This window comes from Cibotium barometz, chromosome 5 (assembly GCF_041138505.1).
Source record: "Cibotium barometz isolate CiBa-2024 chromosome 5, ASM4113850v1, whole genome shotgun sequence".
NCBI lineage: Eukaryota > Viridiplantae > Streptophyta > Polypodiopsida > Cyatheales > Cibotiaceae > Cibotium > Cibotium barometz.
The window spans coordinates 40,922,685-40,947,704 of NC_141050.1; the positions used below are offsets into that span (position 1 = coordinate 40,922,685).

The 25,020-nt window shown below is 46.7% G+C and overlaps 1 protein-coding gene across 1 annotated transcript in view; it reads left to right on the forward strand.

Moving 5' to 3' along the window:
* Positions 1 to 24,765, forward strand: part of LOC147638493 (putative UDP-N-acetylglucosamine--peptide N-acetylglucosaminyltransferase SPINDLY) — a 36,065-nt gene extending 11,300 nt beyond the window's left edge. The window contains exons 7-17 of the mRNA XM_086798406.1: positions 19,085 to 19,153; positions 19,258 to 19,339; positions 19,567 to 19,661; positions 19,767 to 19,831; positions 20,186 to 20,384; positions 20,537 to 20,731; positions 20,825 to 20,919; positions 21,011 to 21,146; positions 21,252 to 21,469; positions 23,237 to 23,364; positions 23,448 to 24,765. Coding sequence (XP_086654532.1) covers positions 19,085 to 19,153; positions 19,258 to 19,339; positions 19,567 to 19,661; positions 19,767 to 19,831; positions 20,186 to 20,384; positions 20,537 to 20,731; positions 20,825 to 20,919; positions 21,011 to 21,146; positions 21,252 to 21,469; positions 23,237 to 23,364; positions 23,448 to 23,890 — 1,725 coding nt within the window. The 3' untranslated portion in view covers positions 23,891 to 24,765. The remainder of the gene's footprint in view (positions 1 to 19,084; positions 19,154 to 19,257; positions 19,340 to 19,566; positions 19,662 to 19,766; positions 19,832 to 20,185; positions 20,385 to 20,536; positions 20,732 to 20,824; positions 20,920 to 21,010; positions 21,147 to 21,251; positions 21,470 to 23,236; positions 23,365 to 23,447) is intronic.
* Positions 24,766 to 25,020: the final 255 nt, after the last annotated feature.

Sequence of the window (25,020 nt, forward strand, 5' to 3'; positions counted from 1 at the left end):
ATCCATGGCCTCGTAGACCTTGCCTATGCATGGCTGCATAGCGTCTACAATCCTCAACAGGTGGACTATGGGCCTCACCATAGCATCTGTGGTCTTCACACGCTCCCACCAAGAGGCGTCATCCGCCCGTAGCCTACACTCTTGGCCAGTGTTTGTATGGGACTCTTGCATGGCGACAAACTCGTCGCTAAGGAAAAGCCCCCTCAAAGCACCACTACAATCCTTCAACCGGCCCAACATGAGAAAGTTGTAGGCGAACCGGGTGTCGGAATATTTGAGAAGAGAGAGACAGGACCTCTTGTTGAACTCATGCCGAAGTCTTCGGTGGTTGAGGACAAAGGAGACCATGGTGTTGGCCTCCTCAATGAGCGGGCTGATCCATGGTAATGCCCCGATGTCCTTGAGGAGGTTGTTTAGGCAATGAGCCATACAAAAGGACACCGTGACATGTCCATACATACCTTGGAGAATAGCTCCCGCCGCCCTATTGGAAGGCTCCCCATCCGCAACAAAGCCCACTACATGCTCGGGGCCAACGATCTCCATGGTGGTAGCCCACTCCGCCGCAAGCACATCCGCGCTCTTCCCAGTGCCGGATGCATCATGAGATGAGATGAAGTACATCTCTCCACGGGAATATGCAACCATGCCGTGAATACTCCTCTTGCGGGTGTCACTCCATCCATCCACAATGAGGGAGACTCCGTTCCTCTCCCATTGCCGCTTTGTGTTGTCGGCCGCTTGCTCTACAATGCGCTTCTCCTTGTCGAGCAATGTAGTGCGCAAGCTCTCGGATGAGGGGGGCGTATAGGTTGAGCCATACTCCCTAATCTTCTTAACCATTACCTTGAAGTATTCCGACCTATTCAAGAAAGTAATTTACTAATGAGAAGGAGACTAGGATGATGAAAACATGAATGATGAATTGGCAATGATCGATTGCACTTACCTAGCCGCTTGAAAGGCAATGTGGTCGTGGAAGAAGAAGCGGGCCACCGCCATATCCACCTCCTCCTTCAACTTGGGGTTCCAATTCTCCCCAAGTGTAGATTGTCGCCGTGGGCCACGTAATGATTGAGAGGCCGTGGAGATGGAGGGTGCCGGTGTCGTGGATGGAGTAACATTCCGACTTGATGGCGAAGGTGATGGTGTGCATGATCCCGATCCACCACATGACTCCATGGTAGAGGCTTGAGTTCCTCTCCCCATCGTCGCGGGATCCACGGCCACTCGTGGTGTCCTTCTTGTCGCTTCGACCGCTTCGTAGACGCTAAGCTTGTCAAGAAGTTCCCGTCTCTTCTCGGGCGTGACATTCGTGCAAAACCTCACCTCATGCCCACTCTCATGCAAGAGGTGGGCTCGCACTTTGTCGGCGCCACCCGTTCGCCGGTACGGGCAAAGCTTGCATACCCATGGCCGAGAACCGCCTCCATGAACGGATGTGGTGTAGTTTACCTCCTCCCACCATGTCCATCCCGTTGTCCTTCTACGAGAAGCCCCGGCACGTGAGGAGGATGCCATGGTTGAAGATGGCTTGCCGCTTGACTCTTGAGCCTTGAGGAGTGAGAGAGAGAGAGAGAGAGAGAGAGAGAGAGAGAGAGCCTTGAGGAATGAGAGAGAGAGAGAGAGAGAGAGAGAGAGAGAGAGAGAGAGCCTAGAGGCTTGGAAGTTGGAAGAGTCAAGACTCAAGAGGCTTGAGGGAGAGGTGAGAGCCTAGGCCCTAGAGCTTGGAACTTGGAAGTTGGAAGAGACTCGAGAGAACTTGAGAAGATTCAAGAAGCTTGAGCAATGAGCAATGAACTTGTGTGTGGCAGCTTGTAGCCTTGTAGAGGTGGGCTCTTATATAGATAGGCAAGAGAGAGAGAGGGCCAAGGCCCAACAGCCATAAACGGCTAGTAGAGCCCAAGCCCAACAGCCATAAACGGCTACAGTGGGGCAGGCACGCGGCACCCAGGCGCAACGGCCAGAAACGGGCAGGCGCAACGGCTATCTGCCGTCCCCGCACAGGCCGTCCCCGACAGCCGTCCCCCGTCCCTGCGCCGTCCCCTGCGCCGTCCCCGGTTTGAAACGCCAGTCAGGGGACGTCCGTCCGTCCCCGTCCGTCCCCGTCCCTGCGCCGTCCCGTGTCGGCGTCCCCGCGTTCCTAGGCGCCGTCCCCGCCGTCCCATGTGACTATGGGACTGTCACACCATAGAGAGACTCGTGCTTGGAACTGTGTCTTACCTATGGGACTGTCACTCCATAGGAAGACCAGGTTTTTATGTTTTTATGTCGTGCCAGTTTTGTGCCGACAGATATTTTGTACTTGTTCCATGAACGGGAGATATGTCCATGTTACTATTTGCACATGCACACATATTTTGCATGTTTGAAACTGTTTTCGCATGACATGTATTTGTGTCTTTGCCTGCTTGACGTGTTACTTACTGAGCGGGGACGCCTGCCAGTGAGTCGTGAAGTCTGCTCTGTATTCTGACGAGTTTTAGTGCATGTGAACAGGTGGTAAGTATGTTGCACATGTAGTTTTTAATATCTTATTCTAACCTTTTAATTTATAAGGTTAGGTGTTCACATTCACTTAAATGTGGGCACTCCCTTTGGGCACCCACTTAGGGGCCAAGGTGGGGAGCCCCACTTAAGTGAGTGTGGGGGTGGGCATGGGCACCTACCCAAACTCCCCCACCCACATGCAAGCGTGGAGTAAACTCCACATTAATTTTATTAAAAAAGGCTTCATCCATGAAGCGTAGAGGATCAATCGTTTCTCTCTAACAAGCGTAAATCATCGCTTCATCCTACGTGAAGGAACCGGCGACCACCTCTTCGCTGCTGCCTCCTCCATGCAAACTGTGCATGCTGCTGTACGGCTGCTTCTCTCTTCTATACCAGGCGACTGAATCTTGCTGCAGGCGGCTGCCATCTCCCCCTGTACTGCTGCGCATACCCTCATACAGGCGGCTGCATCATCACAGGCTGCAGGCGGAAGGCCACGTTTCTGCCCCAATCACACTGCAGCCAGGCGCTTCTACTTCAGGCGGCTGGTGGCTGCGCTGGACATTCAGTAGGGCTGCCCACTACCAAAGCAACAGGCTGGTGGCTGCGCTGGTCATTCAGCAGGGCTGCCCACCACCAAAGTAACCGGTTGTGTGCCTGTTCTCCAGCCAGCAGCCCTCTACCCTCAGACGACTGCATCCCCTTCCTTCTACGCAGCCCACCAAAGCAACTGGCTGTGTGTGTCCAACACCTGCAGGCTGAGTGTGCATCACCAACAAATGGCATCTTGCTTCCAGGACATTGTCCACCACCAGTAAGTTGTGCTCCTTCTCTCACAGGCAGCAGGCGGCTGTGGTCTTTTGTGGTGATGCTTGTCTTGATAGTTCTACACGAGGCAACTCTTTCTTCAACAAGGGTGGCTTCATATTCTACACAAACACCACAAGTATTGGTTTTCTATCAACCATCTACAAGTAAGTGAATTTCAGATTCCAGTAAAGTATTTTATGTTTAAATCTGTTAAAGGATTCATCCCTCTACGGCCACACCCGTTCGATGCCGGGTTGTCCAAGCTTTATTGGAGAACCTCGGTCCAAAGGTGCTGAGATCGGGAGAGCCAGGCGTTAGTACGAGAGTGCCTGTTTGTGCGTGGTCTCGGAACACCAGTGAGGCGCTCTCCGCGGAGTCCAGTGAAAGCACAGGACCGTAGAGATTGGACCACACCAGTGGTTGTTCTGCTTCGAGCTTCTACATCGAAATTCGAGCCTATTTGTTTGGTACTGTTTTCATATGTACATGGACATTATCTGGTTCTTGGAACCCATGGAGCATTGTATTTATTAAATACTCCCAATAAATATATCATATATTGAAGGGGGGGGTCGGCCCGTTCCGGCCCCAGTGCTGGTGTCCATCTTTCCATTTCATTTCATTTAAATTTCAAGTTGTATTAAGTTGTCCATTTCAAATTTGTGGTTTTAAAGTTGTGCTATTAAGTGTGTGGGTGTCCAACGGAGTCTTTCCCACTTGACGGGATCGGTTTCATTACCATAGTATATACTGAAATTCCAGCACTTCTCACTCTCTCTCTCTACTCTCTCTCTACTTGCGTTTTTGCATCAAATGGTGCGTTTTTGCATCAGAAGGTTTTCAAGAGTGTTTAGGGCTGAAAGAAGACTACCCAGAGCTTCCGCGTGTTACATTCATTGACACTGAGAGACATATGCTCCAATGATGCATCATAACTGCAAGTAAGGAAAGTCCACTCATCTTGCACAAGATTTACTGATGCATCATCTTACCCTGCAGGTGATGAAGAAGAATCTACAGCCATGTAGCTTTCCTTTTTCTTCTCCTTTGCAAGCCTCTTTCTGCACTCATTCAAGTAATGACCTGGCTTCTTGCAGTAGTGACATTTGCCCTTTTTCTTGGGCTTGTGTGCATCATTTTTAGCCTTTTGTGAAGGCTAATCTGAATCAGCCTTTGGCTGAAAATTGTGTTTGGCTTTTCCCTTGCCCTTATCTTGGGCAACAAAAGCCCCATCACTACCATGCATGCTGGAAGATTTGTAACCAACCAACTCTTCAAACAAGATTGGTTCCGGGTTTCCCTGCATAGATAGAGTGAGCGATCTGCGGAAGTTCAAGTAGGTTTTTGGCAAAGATGATAGTGTCGTGGAAACCAACTCCTTTTCGGAAATGACCTCATCAATATTTAATAGCGGCTCCCGAAGATCTTGGATCTTCGTAAGATGATCAACCATACTATCACCTTCATTCAAGTTCTCAAGCTCTTTCTTGAGAAATGCAACCCTGGCCTCATTCTTTGCCTGATACAGGTAGGTGTGCTAGCTCATCTGATGCGTCCTACATCCCAAGCTAGCCGTGAGGTCTTGCAAGACCGAATATGCGGTATGATTGATCGCTTTATTGACAAAGCAATCAAAGTCATCGCTTGGGCATCGGGAGTATCCCATCTCTTTTGCTCATGTGAGGGAGGAGTGGGTACTGCAGCTTGTTGAGCACCATGGCCAGGCGTGTTAGGTGCTATGTTAACAGAGCGTACATCTTCACTTGACACATAACCCCATAATCCTTTGGCCACAAGTAGATTTCGGACCATGAAACTCCATAGGGTGTAATTATTGCCATGCAGTTTGTCCTCTTGGGACAAAACCCCAAATATATCGGTGGTATTTCCAGCCATGTGCTGAAATCTTTTGCAAGAGAGATGCAAACACGTGCAACCAAATATGGTGCAAAAAGCAACTGCAGGCAAAATCCCAAACGCACCGGAGTGCAATGCCAGACAACCACAAAGTCTTGTGCAAATGTTTTGCTCCGAATACAAGGATGCAGATAAGCAATGCTGAAAATTCCCAAATTTTTGAGCACCAATGGGCTGATTTATGTGTCAATTGCACATAATTCACAAAAGCCCCAAAAATCTGTGTATCAATGAGCTTTAATTGTGCAATTTTAAAAAAGCCCCAAAATTCTGTCCCCTGTAACTGCAATTGTGCAAATCTAAAAAATCCCCAAATTATCCTTAATCCTGCACCAAGATGTTGCCTTGCACTGCTGTATCATCATCAACTACTCTAGAAGAGCTCCCAATATCATCATCATGGTCCATGTCCATCTTCACTGCATCATCATCTGAATCTGAAGAAGGGTGGGCATCAACGAAACCCTCTGCCTTCGGAATTTAGAGCTGACTAAGTAGTCACAGATTTACAGAGACATAAACCAAATCACTGGTTCTTTGTGTAGTAAGTCGGTTCCGCTTCTTTGAGGCAATGTGGCTAAGTACACTCCACAATTGCTCAATAGGAGAGGAACTAGCTCCTTGGCTCAAAATACGAATGGCGAGACGCTGAAGCTTAGGAGTCCCTGATCCATAATTCTCCCACCATAAAGCAGCACTGCCACCCCCACTGCATCTGTCTCTTTGCGCATCAGCCGAATCAAATCTTCTTTGCTTGCTTCTATAAATTGATAATTGATCTTTGATAGACCTCCTTTGGGAAGGATCTAGCACCGATTTTCCCAATACTTTCTCCCTGCCATCTATTAGTCTCTTGGCCGCACCCTTGGAACTTTGGATCTAGCACAAAACCAGCTGCATGCAAGGGTGAATGATAGTTATCCCATCGAGTTTGGAAAAGTGCTCTCAACTCCTCTGGCGTTCCCTCATTAGGCTCCACGTCTCTAATGTGCTCTATCATCTTGTCCATGCCCTCATAAACCTTGCCAATGCAAGGTTGCTCGCTGTCCGCAATTCTTAACATGTGAATGATGGGCTTCACAACAAAATTAAGATGGCTCACATCAGCCCAAAATGCATCATGAATCACATTACTATATCATGCTCTACCAGTAACTGAATGAGAGTGGGCCAATTAATCTATTGATCACTCACCACAAGCTGTTTCAAAACATTTTTGACCTTTTTAAGCCACTCCAACATAATAAAATTGTAGGCAAAGCGGGTTTCAGAGCATTTTAAGATATCCTCTGAGAGAATATAGTGGTGATGACGAGTGATAAAACTGACAATCTCTCTCCCTTTTTTCAAGAACAGATGCCTGGCAAATCCTCAATGTCCTTCAGCAAATTATTCAGCCCATGTGCGATACAAGGAGTGAATGTGATATAGGGATACCTCAACTCCAACTTTGCCCCTGCCGCTCTATTTGATGTTTCTCCATCTCCTATGACCTGAATCACATCTTTTGGACCAATGGTGTCAACGGCATTTCCCCACTCCTCCACAAGCACATCGGAGCTCTTCCTTAATTCAGATGCATCATGTGAGGATAAGAAATGCACACCACCTCGTGAATAATAAGCCATAATACCATGGATGGTGCGAGAGCGAGAGTCACTCCCGCCATCAGTGATAAGAGACACCCCATTCCCCTTCCACCCAACACGAATATTCTTTGATGCTGCATCAATGGCCTTTTTTTTCCTTTTTTAGCAAAGTGGTCCTCAAAGTCTCTGATGATGGAGGAGTAAATGTAGGTCCAAATCCAACAATTGCATGGACCATCTCTTGGAAATATGGTGATCTTGCCACATTGAATGCAATGTGATCATGTAAGAAAAACTTGGCCATTGCAGCATCCAGAGCTTCTCGCTTTCGAGGAGGAATAGTTCTTTGGCCACCTTGTGTGATGGTGGTGCCTTGGGAACAACAAAAGGCCAAGAGGATTACTCAGAGACTGGAGCAGAGCCAGTTCTCCCAGCCTATGCTGCATAAGTACCACTAGATGCAAAAAAAGAGGGATTTACAGTCACTAGATGCACTAGATGCAATGTGATCATGCAAGAAAAACCTGGCCATTGCAGCATCCAGAGCTTCTCGCTTTCGAGGAGGAATAGCTCTTTGGCCACCTTGTGATGGTGGTGCCTTGGGAACAACAAAAGGCCAAGAGGATTACTCGGAGACTGGAGCAGAGCCAGTACTCCCAGCCTATGGTGCATAAGTACCACTAGATGCACTAGAAGCAAAAAAAGAGGGATTTACAGTCACGGACCGTGGAGGTGGAGCCGGAAACACCTGTGCATTGAGTCTTTCTTGTAACTCCTCCTCCTTTGTTGGAACTGACTGGCAAAAAGCCACATCATGGCCAGGTTCATGCATCAAATGAGCTCGCACATGATTGGCATCTCCTGTCTTTGCTTGCTTGCAATACCTGCACTTCCATTTCCTGGCTCCTCCACTTGCATATATGTCTCATCACAGTGTCACCAATTGGCCGACCATTTGGTCCATCTCCAGTTTTTGTGTCTCGTTCACTTGAGGCCAGGCCAGTGTCTCATGTGAAGAGGCCAGTATTTTGCTGACTTGGACGGGAGCCAGACTGGTGCCACCCGTGTGTTAGCAGGATGGTGTCGTATGGACGGGAGCCAGACTGGTGCCACCCGTGTATGACTTGGAGTGTGTTCTATCCATGGGATTGTCACGCCATGGAAGAGCCAGTATTCGTGCCGTGTCTTGCCTATGGGACTGTCACTCCATAGGGAGGCTCGTGCCTGGAACTGTGTCTTACCTATGGGACTGTCACTCCATAGGAAGACCAGGTTTTTATGTTTTATGTCGTGCCATTTTTGTGCCGACAGATATTTTGTACTTGTTCCATGAACGGGAGATATGTCCATGATACTATTTGCACATACACTCATATTTTGCATGTTTGAAACTGTTTTCGCATGACTTGTATTTTTGTGTTTGCCTGTTTGACGTGTTACTTACTGAGCGGGGACGCCTGCCAGTGAGTCGTGAAGTCTGCTTTGTCTTTAGACGAGTTTTGGTGCATGTGAATGTAACACGCGGAAGCTCTGGGAGTCTTCTTTCAGCCCTAAACACTCTTGGAAACCTTCTGATGCAAAAACGCACCATCTGATGCAAAAACGCAGGTAGAGAGAGAGTAGAGAGAGAGAGAGAGTGAAGTGCTAGAAATTCAGTATATACTATGGTACAAAAAGGGTACATGTCTGCAGCCATGGGTTGCCTTCATAAAAAGGTGATTAACACCAAAATCTGTCCTCTATGGGACCTCTAAGGATCCAAACCCCTAGTAGGATTGAATGACTACAACATATAGCATGTGGTCCTATTTATATGGGTCTTTGGACACTCTTTATGCTGGCCGACTGCTGGTCGGCCAGTTCCATGTCCATACCAATATTCAGCGCTGCCCGACTGATGATAAATGCTGCCCGACTGGATCTGCTACTTGTTTATGATGCGCCTGCTGCCCACGCTCTGCTGACGTCAGCCGACAGCTTTGCTGGCAGCCAGCATCCTCTGTCCTGCAGCCGACCTGCCCGACTGGATCTGCTACTTGTTTATGATGCGCCTGCTGCCCACACTCTGCTGACGTCAGCCGACAGCTCTTCTGGCAGCCAGCATCCTCTGTCCTGCAGCTGACAGCCATCTGATCCATGCTTTGCTCCAAGTCCTGCTCCATGTCCACCTCAGATGCTACACCTGAAGCTCCCACATTCTGGTTCTACCTATCTTCTACTGGTTCATACTCTTTATCTGTTTGCCTCTTCTGGATCTAGCCTTGAGAATATCCATGGCATCTGTGATGCACATGACAGTGAACAGGTGGTAAGTATATTGCACATGTTGGTTTAATATTTCATATTTTAACCCTTTGTTTTATAAGGTCATTTGTTCACTCATTTAAAAGTGGGCACCCCCTTTGGGCACCCACTTAGGGGCCAAGGTGGGGAGCCCCACTTAAGTGTGTGTGGGGGTGGGTGCATGGTCACCTACCCACACCCCCTTGGAACTGGCCACCCACATGCAAACGTGGGGAGCCAGCCAACACAATAGTTCTAACTCCCTCTCCAAACCTTACAAAAAAGAAGCTCCACGACCACCCTTGGATATACGATTTGTGCGCCTCCATCACCCTCAGTTTTGCTGCGCTTCATCTTTTGCTGACGGCTAAGCAAATTCAAAGGCGGTTGTGCGCCTCCATCACCCTCAGTTTTGCTGCGCTTCATCTTTTGCTGACGGCTGAGCAAATTCAAAGGCGGCTGTGCTCTGCATTCAGCCGGCGCATGCTCTCGAGTGGCGCTTTCTCCTCCATCGCTGCTGGCGGCTCTACATGCTACAGGTGGCTGCGCTAGTCCTTCAACGGGCGCTGTACTCTCTGCACCCCAGGCAGCGCAAGCTGCAGCCAGGCGCCTACTGTCCATCAGTCGGCTACACCAACTGACGGCTGTGGGCTGTGCGCCTGTTTTCCAGCCAGCAAAGTGCTCTGCCCTCAGGCGCCTATACTACGGCTTGCTGCAGCAGCTGGCTGTAAGTTCATCACCAGCAGGCTGTGGGCGTGTGCTCATCTCCAACAGCAGTACTACTACAGCTAGGCGGCCGGCAGCTGTACTTTATGAACAAGCGGCCACATCTCCATCTTCTGCAGGCTGCTCATCCTCGCCTCAGGCGGCTGTACCTTTCATGCGTAGCTGCTGCTCCTCCTGTTGATGGTTGGGCTCCTATAGCCAGAAGGCTATACTTTACTCCAGGCAGCTACTCCTCTCGACGTGCTGCTGCATCATGGAGTTTCTCTCAAGTAACTGCGTACTGACACCATGAATTTTGGTCTTCCAACTACAATCCACAAGTAAGTGAATTTTCAGATTTAAATAAAGTATTTTGTGATAAATCTGATAAGGGACTCTCTTCATGGCAACACCCGTTCGGTGCCGGGTAGTCCAAGCTATTGGAGAACCTCGGTCCAAAGGTGCTGAGATCGGGAGAGCCAGGCGTTAGTACGAGAGCTCCTGTTTGTGCGTGGTCTTGGAACACGAGTGAGGCGCTCTCCGCGGAGTCCAGTGAAAGCACAGGACCGTAGAGACTGGACCACGCTAGTGGTCGTTCTGCTTCAAATATCTACTTCGAGCCTATTTGTTTGGTACTGTATTCATCTTGTACATGGACAGCATCTGGTTCTTGGAACCCATGGAGCATTGTATTTGTTAAATACTCCCAATAAATAAATCATATATTGAGGGGGGGTCAGCCCGTTCCGGTCCCAGTGCTGGTGTCCATTTATCTCATTTTATTTCATTTCAATTTCAAGTTGTATTAAGTTGTCCATTTCAAATTGTGGTTTTAAAGTTGTGCTATTACGCGTGTGGGTGTCCAACGGAGTCTTTCCCACTTGACGGGATCGGTTTCACACAGTTCACCTCTTCTCACCATGGCCAAGTAGCTTGCTTCTTGGACCGCTTGGTGCCTGAAGCTCTAGGTGTCATTGAATGATTGATGATTGAAGGCGAAGAAGATGAAAGTGATGAGGAGGAGTACACTGGTCATTGTTGTATAAAGCCTGTGAACTTTGAAGTTTGAAGGAGGTCGAGTGATGAGTCTTTGTTCCTCCCAGGGAGGGGCGGCCAGCGGCGAGCGCGCACACATAGAGTAGCCCTTTTTTTGGGTTATTTCGAGGAAAGTACTGTTCGAAGGTACTTCAGTACCTTAGGTACTATATTAGGTACCTTTGATACCTCAAAGGTACCTTTAATAGATGGACGACGGCCGTTGCATTCTCGGCCATCACAAGGAACGGCCTTTCCAGAAATGGTAGCACTGTTCCCGAAACGGCAGCAGGCGTTCCCACTCGACCACCATGTCATCGGCTGTTCCGCACTGTTCCGGCGTTCCATGGGTGTAGGAAACACCGTTCCGCCACTCTAGATCATAGGGAACGGCGTTTCCTTTGACTATGCACTGAATTGTTGTTTTGTTGAATGTATGCACAAGGCCAGAGGGCTCTAGGCATGCATACTCTTGACTGCTTGTAGATGATTTTATGAATGATGATTTATGCTGGGCTTGTATTTATATGGACTTATGCTTCTGGTCGGCCTGTTTTTATTGGACAAAAAATTCTAATTAACAGCATTAAATGCTGCACATGTTTCAGATGGTGTCCATTATGCTTGGCTGACTGTCATGTGCACAGTGTGTATCTACCTTGTGCTACACGCACGCAAGACTAGTTTCGAGGCTTGGGGAAGCTTGGAACTAGGCAGGTTGATTGACGGGCTGAGTTACAAGTATGGACGGGCGGGCGCCCAAGTGTGGACGCCCGATGACGGACCAAGAGTCTATAAAAGGGTGGCCAAGGTTAGTTATTGGGATATAGAGTGTCTCGTGAGTTTGTGAGAGCTCTATGGTCTTGGAGCCTGGATCAAGTGCAGACGTGCAACTGCTTTACGCAGCCGAGGCCGGCAGCAATCTCGAGGCCCACGAGGGCAGCTTCGTGGCGGTATGGGACGTCGCGAGGAGGAGATTGGTCGGTACGTCAACCTAGTTAGCTCAGCTCGTGGCTCGGTAGGGACAGCGAAGACTGTGGGCTTGTCCACGGCTGTCATGGTTGGGAGGTGAGTCAGGCTTGCACCCCCTTGTTGTTTGTTTGTTCGTTTGTTTGCAGGTTTCGAGTCTCGAACCAAGGATGATCACGAGGAGATACGAGGGGATTTGACAGTGGTATCAGAGCATACCTCGTGAACGAGCAAGTCGGTAGGTAGAGAAGATGAGGTCGAAGAAAGGTATGTGTTAAAAAGCTTGCTGTTTTTTTTGTGCATACTGTTGTTTTTAGTTTAGTATGTGTTTTTTCTTCATCAAAGAAACCCATGTTGATGGGAGGTGGTAGTCTACGTAGGGTTGTTTGCTTTGCAAAGAAGAGGAGAGAGTCACTTGTGTAGTCGTACGCATGAGCAAGTCGAGAGAGAAATAAAAAAAAAGCATGGTTTGCTTTTTGCGAATAAGAGAGATGCGAAGGGTTGAAATGTGGTGGCATGCTGGAAATCGTGCTGGAGGTTGTGTTGGCGCCAAGTTTGCGGGCAGCTTTGTGGCGGACGAGTACACAGTTGGCCAAGAATACACATTCGCACACAAGCATGTGCAAGACTTGTGCGCAAGCGGGCTCTGTACGCAGGCAGGGAGGCGGCCAGGCTTGCATGACCAGGCGGCCAGGCCTGCCAAGCGAGGCGGCCAGGCCTGCCAAGCGAGGCGGCCAGGCCTGCCAAGCGAGGCAGCCAGGCCTGCGTAGCCAGCCCAGGCAGCGCCTAGGCCAGGCCAGGCCAGGCCGACGCCCAAGCACGTGCCATGATGCCCAGGCTCACGCAGGCGCAGGCGCAGGTTGGCGCAAGGAAGCACCGGCCGGCGAAGGTGACGACAGCCAGCACGCCGGCGGCTAATCTAGGAGGGAAAAAAAAAAGGAGAAAGCACACGTTTTTTTTAAATGGGCTTTCGCTTTTTTGAGTTTAATTTTTTTTAAAATTTAAAAAACCTCTCCTCCAAGGTTTCAAAGGTGTTTTATTTTTTTAAAGAACCTAGAATATATATATATATATATATATATATATATATATATATATAAAACACACAAAAGCAAAGCAAAAGCTAAGCCTAGCTTTTGGAGATTTTAGATTTTGGGGCTATCTTTATAAACCCCTTAAGCGGGCTTCTTGCCACACATCTCTCAAGTTTTCAAGCTCTCAAGCTCTCAAGTTCTCCGCACTTTTGTTGTGCAAAGATCGAATTTTCTCTCCACGTATCCTCTTCATGATGTCGACCCAAGAATCGGAGTGGGAGCCCCTTGTGGAACGCGAAGGCTTGCCGGCTACGGAAGGTACCGATGCCGATCTTTTTGACGATTTTGTGTCAAAATCAGATTTCTAAGAGTTCAAAGTAGCTCTCGAAGTTTTCGACGGAATGTCAAGCACAAATCGTAGTCAGATGCAAGCTTTGCAGAACTCCATTGCTCTATTGACCACTACCCTCTCTACTTTTTCGGGTATGGATACCTTGGCTTCTACTTTAGACCCTAACATTACTCCAAAACCGTTCGGGGGCGAGCAAAAGTAGCGCAGCAAGGAGATTGTGGACATGTGGCTACATAAGTGGCAAGTTCACTTTCAGTTTCATCCATATGATGACGGAAAGAAGATACAGTTAGCAGCAGGTTTCCTGTCCGGCAAAGCTTTGCTTTGGTGGAAGGAACTCAACCCTAAGCCAACGACTTGGACACAATTCGAAGACGTCTTCAAGAAAGAATTCCTCAAGAAAGAGGATGATTATGATGTTGCCCAGTTTTCAGCTTTGACCATGACCTCACAGCACCTCACTTATGAGATCTACCTCCAGAAGTTTAGGGACTTGCAGATGAAAGCTACAAAGATGGATCCCACTACTCTTTTGGGGTTTTTCATAGCTGGTTTACCAGACTCGTACCGATTACAGGTAAAAAATAACAAATGTAAAACATTGGACGAGGCCATTCATTTAGCTCGTATCTATGATGATACGATGGTCTCTTCCAAGTCGAAACCCGTTACCGAGCAGGGGAACAAGCATAAAAGAAAGTTCTCCGCACCTATGGCTAATACGACAGAAGGAAAGTCTTCGGACCAACCTTCGAAGAGTTCCAGTTTGATACCAACGAAGAAGAAACGACTCCTTAGGGCCTTAAAGCTTAAGAAGGAAGGACGTTGTTTTATCTGCGAAGAAAAAGGACACATGCGTAACGAGTGCCCAAAGCAAAAGGGTACCAAGACAAACGCAGGACCCAAGCCAAAGGCAGCTAACCAGTTGTCTTTGACAGGTATGTCAATTACTGTACTTTCTCGCCCTAGTACTTGTTCTGATTGTCTGTTCAATTCTAAAGTATTTGGCTTGCATGATCTTCTCCGAGTTTATGGAGAAGTGAATGGCCAGAAAATTCACATTCTTTTAGACCCTGGCAGTTCACACAACTTTGTTAACTACAAACTTGTGCAGAAATTGAGTCTTGATACGACACTCAGCGACTATACCTATGAGGTACGCCTACCTGCGAGAAGGCAAGTTTGGGATCGCAAGGTAGAGATGCTTCCAATCCAGATTCAGGACTACAAAGATACTCTGGAATGCTATGTAATGCATCTGGAAAATGTAGACTTGTTATTAGAGATTTAGTGATTTAAGACTCTTCAAGTCCAGATAGATTGGTCTAGTCATATTTTTTCTTTTCAGCATAGGGACACCCAGTATAGTATTTTAGGTGATTGTATTCATCCCTCTCAGGGACCTCTTGTAAATACAATTGATTTTGGAAATGTAATGAATTCTTCTTTGTATACCGCTTTCCATTGTGTATTGATTCCACTTTCTTCTTTTCTCATCCCTTCCATGGATGTGAATGAATTAAGTGTGTTTGAAAGCAAAGAATTACAGAAGATACTTGATTCGTTTTAAGATGTATTTCCTAAGGAACTACCATCGGGTTTACCACCTGAACGGGCAGTAGATCATCGTATTGACTTGATCCCTGGTGCTCATCTTGTCAGTATTCCACCTTATAGGATGAGCCAAGCCGAGGAAGATGAGTTGGCTAAACAACTCGAAGATTATTTGAGGATGGGCCAGATCCGTCCAAGTAAATCACCTTGGGGTGCACCTGTGTTGCTTAGGAGAAAGAAGGACAATACTTGGAGAATGTGTATAGATTACAAGAGATTGAACAAGCTGACAATTAAGAACCGTTATCCTCTCCCTAGATCAGATGACTTGATTGACCGGTTAGCAGGAGCGAAATATTTCACGAAGATAGATTTACGTACTGGCTATCATCAGACACGTATTCATGAAAGGCATGTCGAAAGAACCGTCTTTCGGACTAGGCATGGCCATTACGAGTTTCTCGTATTATCTTTTGGGTTAACCAATGCTCTAGCCACTTTCCAGCAAATGATGAACGATCTTTTTCGTGAACATTTGGGAAAATTTGTGGTGGTGTTCTTGGATGATATTTTGATATATATTCGTACTCTTGAGGATCATGTCAGACACCTCACGATTGTCTTATCTATTTTGAGACAGAATCGATTATATGCTAAGTTGAGTAAATGTGAGTTCTTTATGACCGACATCATTTACTTGGGACACAAGATCACTAGAGATGGGTTGAGCATTGACTATGACCGAGTTCAGAAGGTTTTGGACTGGCCTATACCACGAACAGTGAAACAACTTCGTTCTTTTCTCGGTTCTGTAGTTTTTCTTCGGAAATCTGTACGGGAGTACTCTCAGCTCACACTACTGATGACCGACTTATTGAAAGGTCGTGGACGTAAGTCAAATCAGCCTATCACTTGGAACAACGATTTGGATATGGCCTTGAGACTTTTGAAAGATAAAGTCAAGGAAGCACCTATCTTAGCATTACCTGATCCTAGTCGGCCTTATGTTCTTGAAACTGATGCCAGTGACTATGCTATCGGGGCTGCTCTATTTCAAGATGGTAGACCGGTTGCTTTTGAAAGTAAAAAGCTAGACGACACTCAATCTCGTTGGCCAACCCTTGAGAAGGAGCTTTATGCTGTGATTCATGCTCTCAAGGTTTGGAGACATTATTTATATGGCTCCAAGTTTGTGGTATTGACTGATCATCAGTTAATCAAGTATGTGTGTGATGCGGATGATTTGAGAGGCAGGAAAGCTCGTTGGGCAGAGTTAATGCAAGATTTTGATTTTGAGATCCGTTATCGGAAAGGGTCCATGAATAATATTGCAGATGCGCTTAGTCGGATTAGAGAGGTGAATACTTTGTCGTTCACCGAGATTTCTACTGACTTATTTCAGTCATTGAGAGGGCTTTGCAGGACTGATAGTTATTTTGGTCCATTTTGGCAGAAGATCCAGGACGGGAGCTCATTGATTGACCAAGACTCGGTGATTGAGCAGCCTACCATTCAGGCTGCAGGAGGCCAGTGGATGATTCGGAATGGTTTACTATTCCGTAATGACAAAATTTGTGTACCACAGATCCCGGACATTAGGTCCAAGATTCTTAAGGAGTGTCACGACGCCCCTTCTGCTGGACACCCTGGGGTACACAGGACGCTATCATTAGTGAAACACACTTTTTATTGGCCGAAGATGAAAGGGTATGTAGAAGATTATGTTCTCAAGTGTCAAATTTGTCAGGCAAATAAAGCTGAACGCTTTAGACAGGCTGGGTTGTTGCATTCTTTGCAAATCCCAGGTAATAAATGGGAAAGTATTTCCATGGATTTTATTACCGGATTACCAAGAACACATAGGCCACGATTCTATTTGGGTTGTGGTAGATCGCTTGACAAAAGTAGCTAGATTTTTACCGACCCGGAAGACTATTACAGCTACGCAATTAGCTCGGCAGTTTATCGAGCAATTGTTTAGACTGTACAGGTTACCGTAGGATATAGTCAGTGATAGGGACTCTAAGTTTACCAGTGATTTTTGGAAACTTGTTTTTGAGAAGTTGGAAACAACTTTGAATTTGAGTTCCTCTGATCATCCTCAATCTGATGGCCAAACTGAAAGCGTGAATCAGATTTTGTTGGATATGCTTCGGGCATATGTATCCAAAAGACAGAGTTCATGGGAGGATTATCTTCCTATGTTAGAATTTGCATATAACAGTACTAAGCATACGAGTACAGGGTTTAGTCCTTTCATGCTTATGTATGGTTTTCAACCAAGATCACCTGTTACAGTAGGATTCTCAGGACTTCAGCATGATGTAGCACGTAATTTTTTGCAAGATATGCAGGAAATGTTACAAGTTGCGAAGGAATCTATTAGAAGTGCTCAAGACCGAGACAGGTTTTATTCTAATAGACATCGTTCACCTAGAGAGTTCTCTGAAGGAACGATGGTGTATTTGCGAGTTCCGAAAGATTCCGAGACTTTACGGACAGGTAGATCTGCGAAATTATCCCCTAGATACTGTGGACCATTTCGTGTTACACGACGGATCGGTTCAGTTGCATATGAATTGGATTTGCCTTCTCATGTCAAAGTTCATCCTGTATTTCATCTCAGTAGACTTAAGGAAGTACTGGGTGGAGCAGATCAATTAGTTACTCCTCAAGAAATTATAGATGTCGAGGACATGACATTTGTTCCACACGAACCTGAAAAGATTCTTGGATTTCGTGAAAGAAGATTGCGTAATACGCTTATCACGGAATACAAGATCAAGTGGGAGGATCGTGTTGAGGAGGACGCTACATGGGAGACATTGACTACTCTTCAGAGAGATTACCCTGGCTTTTTCGTGAGCTCAGGAGTGAGCTCTTAGAGGAAGGGGAGTATGTCATGTGCACAGTGTGTATCTACCGTGTGCTATACGCACGCAAGACTAGTTTCGAAGCTTGGGGAAGCTTGGAACTAGGCAGGCTGATTGACGAGCTGAGTTAGGGAAATACTAACGAGCGGGCACCCAAGTATGGACGAGCGGGCGCCCAAGTGTGGACGCCCGATGACCGGCCAAGAGCCTATAAAAGGGTGGCCAAGGTTAGTTATTAGCATATAGAGAGTCTCGCGAGTTTGTGAGAGCTCTATGGTCTTGGAGCCTTGATCTAGTGCAGACGTGCAGCTGCTTTACGCAGCCGAGGCCGGCAGCAATCTCGAGGCCCGCGAGGGCAGCTTCGTGGCGGTATGGGACGTCGCGAGGAGGAGATTGGTCGGTACGTCAACCTAGTTAGCTCAGCTCATGGCTCGGTGGGGACAGCTAAGACTGTGGGCTTGCCCACGGCTGTCATGGTTGGGAGGTGAGTCAGGCCTGCACCCCCTTGTTGTTTGTTTGTTCGTTTGTTTGCAGGTTTCGAGTCGCGAACCAAGGACAATCACGAGGAGATCCGAGGGGATTTGACACTGACTGTAGCAGCATACCCGACTGTAGCCTGTAAGCAGTTCATGCTGACCGACTGAAGCATGTTTGCTTCTTATGCTGTTGGCCAGTTGCTGAAGGCTGCCGACTGGAGACAAACCCTTTCTAAGAGCTGGTCATGTTGCCTACCATACTTCATGGGCATGGGCTGGCCTTTGGCTGGCCCATAGGCATGCTTAATCTGCATCTAGCCTCTACATGCTTGCTAATGCACTTTCTAAAGCTAAGGTTGACTTTTACATGAACCTATCTGATAAATTCTCCAAGTGGGTAAGAGGGCTGACACATGCAGACTCTCTATGGCTGTGGAGATTGACCTACGTAGCTCGTGCCTGACATGTCCCGGACTAGGGTTCACAATGGGGTCACGCTTATGACAAAATAAAGGTAGTCCTACTGTATACACGTTGCACTGATATAGAGCCAATGTGTCACATAGCACTCCAGTGTAGGGTGCATGTGACAATGCCCATCTTTGTAGGGTTAAGCTCATAGCTGAATCACGGTCAAAGTTATATGGCTGAGATGAGGCTTCTTGTCCTTGCATTGAAGTCACCTACAAGGAGAATGTCTCCTTATGTGGAGAACTCGGTGATGTCATTGTAAAGTGGCATGAATGGGGAGGTGTTTTGTGAAAATAATCTTGATGTAGAGAGAGAGAGAGAGAGAGAGAGAGAGAGAGAGAGAGAGCCCTGAATTCTTAGGAACATATAGGGTTTGGTTTTGCAGAGTAAACACCATGCTTACTAGTTGATTGTACACTGCTTGTAATTCCATGTGGCTTAAATGTGGTACTTAGTGCTAGTTTAGTGCAGAGGGCAGAAAGATGAAATGTTTGAGAATGTAAACTACTTGGTTGTTTTGTAGATGGCGTTATCCATCAAGCCAAATTTCTCTCAGTCTCTTAATAATCTTGGGGTGGTTTATACCGTCCAGGTCTGTTTTGAACCCTCATATGCCTTCTTGCAAGTCCAATGTTAAAACATGTTGATATTTATTTTAAAGGTGATTTGATGTCATATTTTGAAATTTGCATGCAGGGTAAGATGGATGCTGCTGCTAGCATGATTGACAAGGCTATAATGGCAAATCCTTCTTATGCTGAGGCTTATAACAATTTAGGTAAGCTCTTCATCAGTTTGTTAGAGGATTAGCTATGTTATGACATTGAAGGGTGTTCTGTTGTTACTGCCCTTAAACCCCTTCCATTGTATTGGGTTTTGATTGAGGTTGTTATAAACTTGAGTGCTGGTGAAGTGATGGGCTCATCCCTCTGTTGGCTTTACTCTGTGTTTTGCAGAGTTGCTAATCCTGATTAGTTTTATGATGGCAAATGATTTATTGGACAGGTGTTTTGCACAGAGATGCAGGAAACATTTCTCGTGCCATAGAAGCCTATGAGCGATGCCTGCAAATCGATCCTGACTCACGTAATGCTGGTCAGGTCTGATATCTTAGTTTACGATGTTTATTAATAATTAGGTGAGTGTTTATTAAGATCAAAACAGTAAGACTGCATGGGTTTGAAGTATCATGAACCTGTTTGCAGAACCGTCTACTGGCAATGAACTATATTTATGAGGGTGATGATGACAAGCTGTTCAATGCCCACAGGTTGTCACTCTCGTCCTACGGGCAAGGTTGTGATTTTTTAGGTTTTTTAGTCATTTTAGAAAGGCAGGCTAAAAGGAAGGGTATATTTTTTGTTTGAGCTCTGTGCTGGAGTCATAGTCACAAGGAATGGGCACTTTTAGACTCGGGAATGTTGGGGATGGCAGCATCTTCCCGTTCCCATTCCCGTCCCATGTCACTCTATAGTCACAGGGATGGCCATTCTCAATCTTTTCCATCCCCGTTCCCCATCCCCATTTCACGTCCCATGTGACTATGGCTGGAGTTCAGTTCTCTTGATTGAAGGTGGGAAAAAAATCTACTGGTAATATTTACTCTCCTTTTTGAATCATACAGGGATTGGGGTAAACAGTTTAGCCGTCTTTATCCAGAGTTCACGACATGGGACAACAAAAAGGATCCTGATCGTTCGCTAATAATTGGCTATATATCACCAGACTACTTCACACACTCTGTCTCCTACTTTGTGGAGGCACCGCTTGTGTATCATAATTATGTGAACTACAGAGTAGTGGTGTATTCTGCTGTTGTGAAGGTATGCTAAATGCTATCTTGTTTGTTAAAATTTTGTGAGCTGGGGTGTATAGGTACATTTTTTATATGTGCTTAGAAACTCAGGTTACTATGACTTTGAGACTGCGTTTTGGCATGGGTCTTATCCAGTGGCCTGTATGCTGATGATGCTAGGCTGATGCAAAAACATTGCGGTTAAAGGATACAGTTATAAAAAAAGGTGGTACTTGGAGAGACATCTATGGAATTGACGAGAAAGTTGTAGCCAACCTTGTGAGGGAAGATCAGGTCGACATCCTAGTTGAATTAACAGGGCACACAGCAAACAATAAACTTGGTGTATTAGCATGCCGTCCCGCACCTGTTCAGGTCTCCTGTAACCTCTATTACTGTGAGTGTTCGTCTCAGCTACTGAAGGAAATAACGTGACATTAATTTTTGAGGTTGGGTGATTCTTGACAGGCTACCTGGATTGGATATCCAAATACAACCGGGCTCCCAACGATAGACTACCGTTTCACAGATGCTTTGGCGGATCCTCCAACCACAAGACAAAGGTAAGTTGAACTTGATAGCAGTTCAAAAGGAAGTCTAATCTTCTATGAGGAGTTGATTGGAAACTGCTTCTTCTTTGACATTCAAGTGCAGACATGTTGAAGAGCTTGTGAGGTTACCAGGCTGTTTTCTCTGCTATACACCATCTCCAGAAGCAGGACCAGTTGTGCAGGCACCAGCTCTCATCAATGGATTCATTACATTTGGGAGTTTTAACAATCTTGCTAAGGTTTCAAACACTCTGATATGATCCTTGTGATGTTTGTACTCTGATAACTGCGCATAAACATCTCTGTTTATTTTTCAAATGATGCTAGCTGGTGTCTTTTGGCAGATTACATCTCGGGTTCTTCGTGTCTGGGCAAGAATACTTTGTGCTATTCCAACCTCAAGGTTGATAGTCAAATGTAAACCATTTTGTTGTGAAAGTGTAAGGGATACCTTTCTTACAAAATTAGAGGATCTTGGGGTGGAATCACTTCGAGTTGATCTTCTACCATTGATTCTTCTGAATCACGACCACATGCAGGCGTACTCCCTGATGGACATCAGGTTTGGTCAATACAGAGGCTGCCTTTTTCTAATCAACTAGCTTTAACAAAGTATGTGTGGAGATGTGCACTTCGTGACAACAAGCTGGCACTAAGATGATAGTGAGTGCATGCGTGAGTAAGTGAGTGTGTGTGCCCGCGTGCACATAGATGTCAAGTTACTGCAATAAAGATGGCTGCCATTTTCTAGTCAACTAGTGCCATGTGTATCACATTTGTGAGTGCCACATGGACATGGATCTGAGCATCAATGCACTCTACGCATGAATAGGGGCAGAATACATGAAAGAGACAGGAAAGATTGGTAGAGTTAGTTCAGGACTTCTAGTCATAAGCGTGAGCCTGCTGGAGCTTTCTCCGTTGGGCATCTGCCGCCATCGCCCTCCCTCTATCCCTCCATCGCCTTTGCCAACGCTTCCGCCTCCCCTGCCCTTTTCTCCCGCTACCAGCCTGCGCCAGTCCTTGCCTTCCCCCTTCCGCTTTGCCTCCCTCCTTTGTCTCAGCCCCCCGCCGTTGCTTTGCCTCTGTCCACTGCCCTCCTTGCCCCCTGCGCTGTGTGCCACCCCCAGTACCCACCCTCCTTTCTGCCTTACGCTTTGTGCCACCCCCAGCTCCTGCCCTTCTTCTCCTTGCTCCTCCTTTTCCTCTTTCTTCTCCTCTGGGGCGCCGCCCAGTTTTCTCTTTGTAATCCTTCCCCTCCCCCTCCGGCTCCCCCTTTTCCTTGCTCTCCCCAGCCTCTCCACTTTCCCATCTTCCTTCGGTTTGTCGTTGTCCTTTCCGTCTTCTTCCTGCAGTGTCTTCAGCTCTTGGGTATTTATCATTCGGCAAGTTTCGGCCTCTTATGGTCTTCACCCTCAAGAGGACTCCATGGCAGCCGCTCCGTCATTCCCGACCAAGGCCGCTGTAACTTGCTTATCTTTCTCTGAAGGGGACCTTCAGCTTCTCGCTACGACTGTTGCATCCTTAGAGGCCTCCACCCTGGTATGCAAGATTGTCGGTAGCCGCCCTGCATGCGGACAACTCCGATCTTCTGCAGGGTAGCCTTCTTGGTGGACCTACAAAGATCACAGACATTCATCCACTGGGGCGTCGCTACTATGAGGTTGAGTTCGACTCGCCAGCGGCGTCAGATTGAGTCATGCAGCTGAGCCCCGTTGCATTGCATATGGCCCATGCCTTCTTTGCACGGTGACAGCACGGCTTCGACCCCGCATCCGACCCTGTGGCTGGCATTTTAGGCTTTCCCGTGACAGTCTGCTTCCCAGGCCTCAGGAAGGAATACCTTCCTCTTCTCTCGGTGATCGGTGGAGCCATTGGGAGAGTGATGGAACCCCCACCCATAGCCGCTTCGTCCCTCGCATGGGCAGCCGAGATTCCATCCCTGTGCATTTGTATTCCCTGCCGGAGACAGTGCCCCATGTCATATCTATTCCTTGCCTTTGGGGAGACCCCATCATTCAGCAAGTGGAGTACCCACATGCATGATATGCACATCAGGCCAAGTGAACCCCGTGTGTCCCCAAGATTGAACCCATGATCTCCACTTTAGGATGGGTAAGCTCAAACCATGGTGCTAATGGCTTGGGGACCATATTCTATTAGTTCTGCTTGAACGTAAATTTTAACAAGATTGGAAACTGAGTTGTCTATTTCCAAGTGCCTATGTACAGTACAGGACCCTGGTGGCTGTCTCCAGTTTCGTCCTTTTGTCTATCTTCTATTTTGTGCCTTAAGATTGCTTATCCCTTTTTGTTTTAATACTATGCAGCTTGGACACTTTCCCATATGCTGGCACCACCACTACTTGTGAGTCTTTGTACATGGGAGTACCCTGTGTTACAATGGCGGGATCGGTTCACGCCAACAATGTAGGAGTGACACTTCTGCATCAAGTTGGTAATGCATCAATTTTCCCGGTTGATTATGATCCATCTGTGTTAATGATCTGAGGGTTGATGAGTCTTTTATTAATCTTACAGGGTTGGAGAAGCTGATTGCTAGAACTGAAGATGAGTATGTGAGCAAAGCACTCGATCTTGCATCTGATATACCCATGCTGGCTAATACAAGAACGAGTCTTCGAGAACGCATGCTTAAGTCTCACCTTTGCAATGGCAACAATTTTGTTCGAAATTTGGAGGGAACTTACAGAAAGCTGTGGCTTAGATATTGCAAAGATGACAGACCTTCTGAGTTGAGGTGTAGGGGATTAGATGCTTCAGATGAGAAGCATGGTGCAAGGAGTGCTATCGGAGAGTCCAAGAATGAGACAAGTTCAAAGGAACTCCCCTTCAGTACTTCCAGCCTTCCAAATGGTCTTAATTATGCCACAGCACATGCACCATCTATTTTATCAACAGATGGGAACCATGAGGATTCTAGAGGGAAATCATTGAAGCTAAACCCCAGCCAACCAAGCTAGTTAATGGGGTTATCTACAGATTGTGTTGCTTTGGCAACAGATTCACTAGGCAGGTTCACGAAATCTGTTCTTGATAATTTTGGGTGGGTGCAACAGACAGAGAGTTGTATGCAGAGCAGCCACTTGGAGAGTCATAACTTGTACATCTTGGTCCCATGGCTACTGGGAGCATCCATGACCATTGTTTATAGAACAGAACTTTTCAGATTGATAGAATTACGAGGCTATCAAGATGCATTGATGCTTTGGATTTTGTGGCCCGTCATGCCTATGACTGCTTGTAGGAGGCTGCCCCTTTCTGTAATGGTGATAGGTTTAGTACAAACAAGGCAGGCTGCTAATTTGCGTTTGCATTCCAGCTTCAGTGGTTGCACTGACAAATACAAGGCTCTGGAAGCAGCAGACTTTATTCTACACTCTCTTAAGGCCTATTCAGATACATGAAGCATGGATGCCCGAACTCCCCGTGTGACCAGCATTATTGGCCTTCCAGGCCCAAGGGCGTCTGCCTGATGTTGTCAGATTTCTAACAATGTTTTGGTGGGTTGGTCTGTGTGCAAAGGCCTGTTGCCTTTGAACTCATTTGCAATTGAGGTCTGTTGACGGGCTGCATTTATTGAGAATGCTTGCCTTAAAGGTTTCATAATCTACTCAACTCAATACGTCTGAAATGTTGTGCAACTGCATTTGCAGTGGAAGCTTCATTGAAGCCTAATGCTTCTTAGTTCATGCAGCAGCTTGTGGATCTTAGTGCAGGTGTAGAAAGCTATGCAGGTAAGGCTAAAAACCAAAAATGGAGAAAAGAGCTATTGTATAAATTTGAAACTAGCAGAGCTTGTTGTAGAGAGTAATCCAAAATTTTAATGTTGGGCCAAGTTCATGTGAACAATTGTCATTAATTTTTCGTTGTGAAAAGCAAAGTGAATTGTAATCAATTAAGGACGAGCAATTATACAAAAATTGTCAGTCACGGTAATGATGAGAAATATAGCTTGTTAACTATATTGTGTAGGTTAACATGGTTTTGGCCTTTTGGCCTACCGTAGGCGCTTTGCCATCTTACTCGCGCGAACAGCCTTTAAATCTTTGTAAGATGGTGTTGGAACATATAAAATACCATGGGCTTAAAT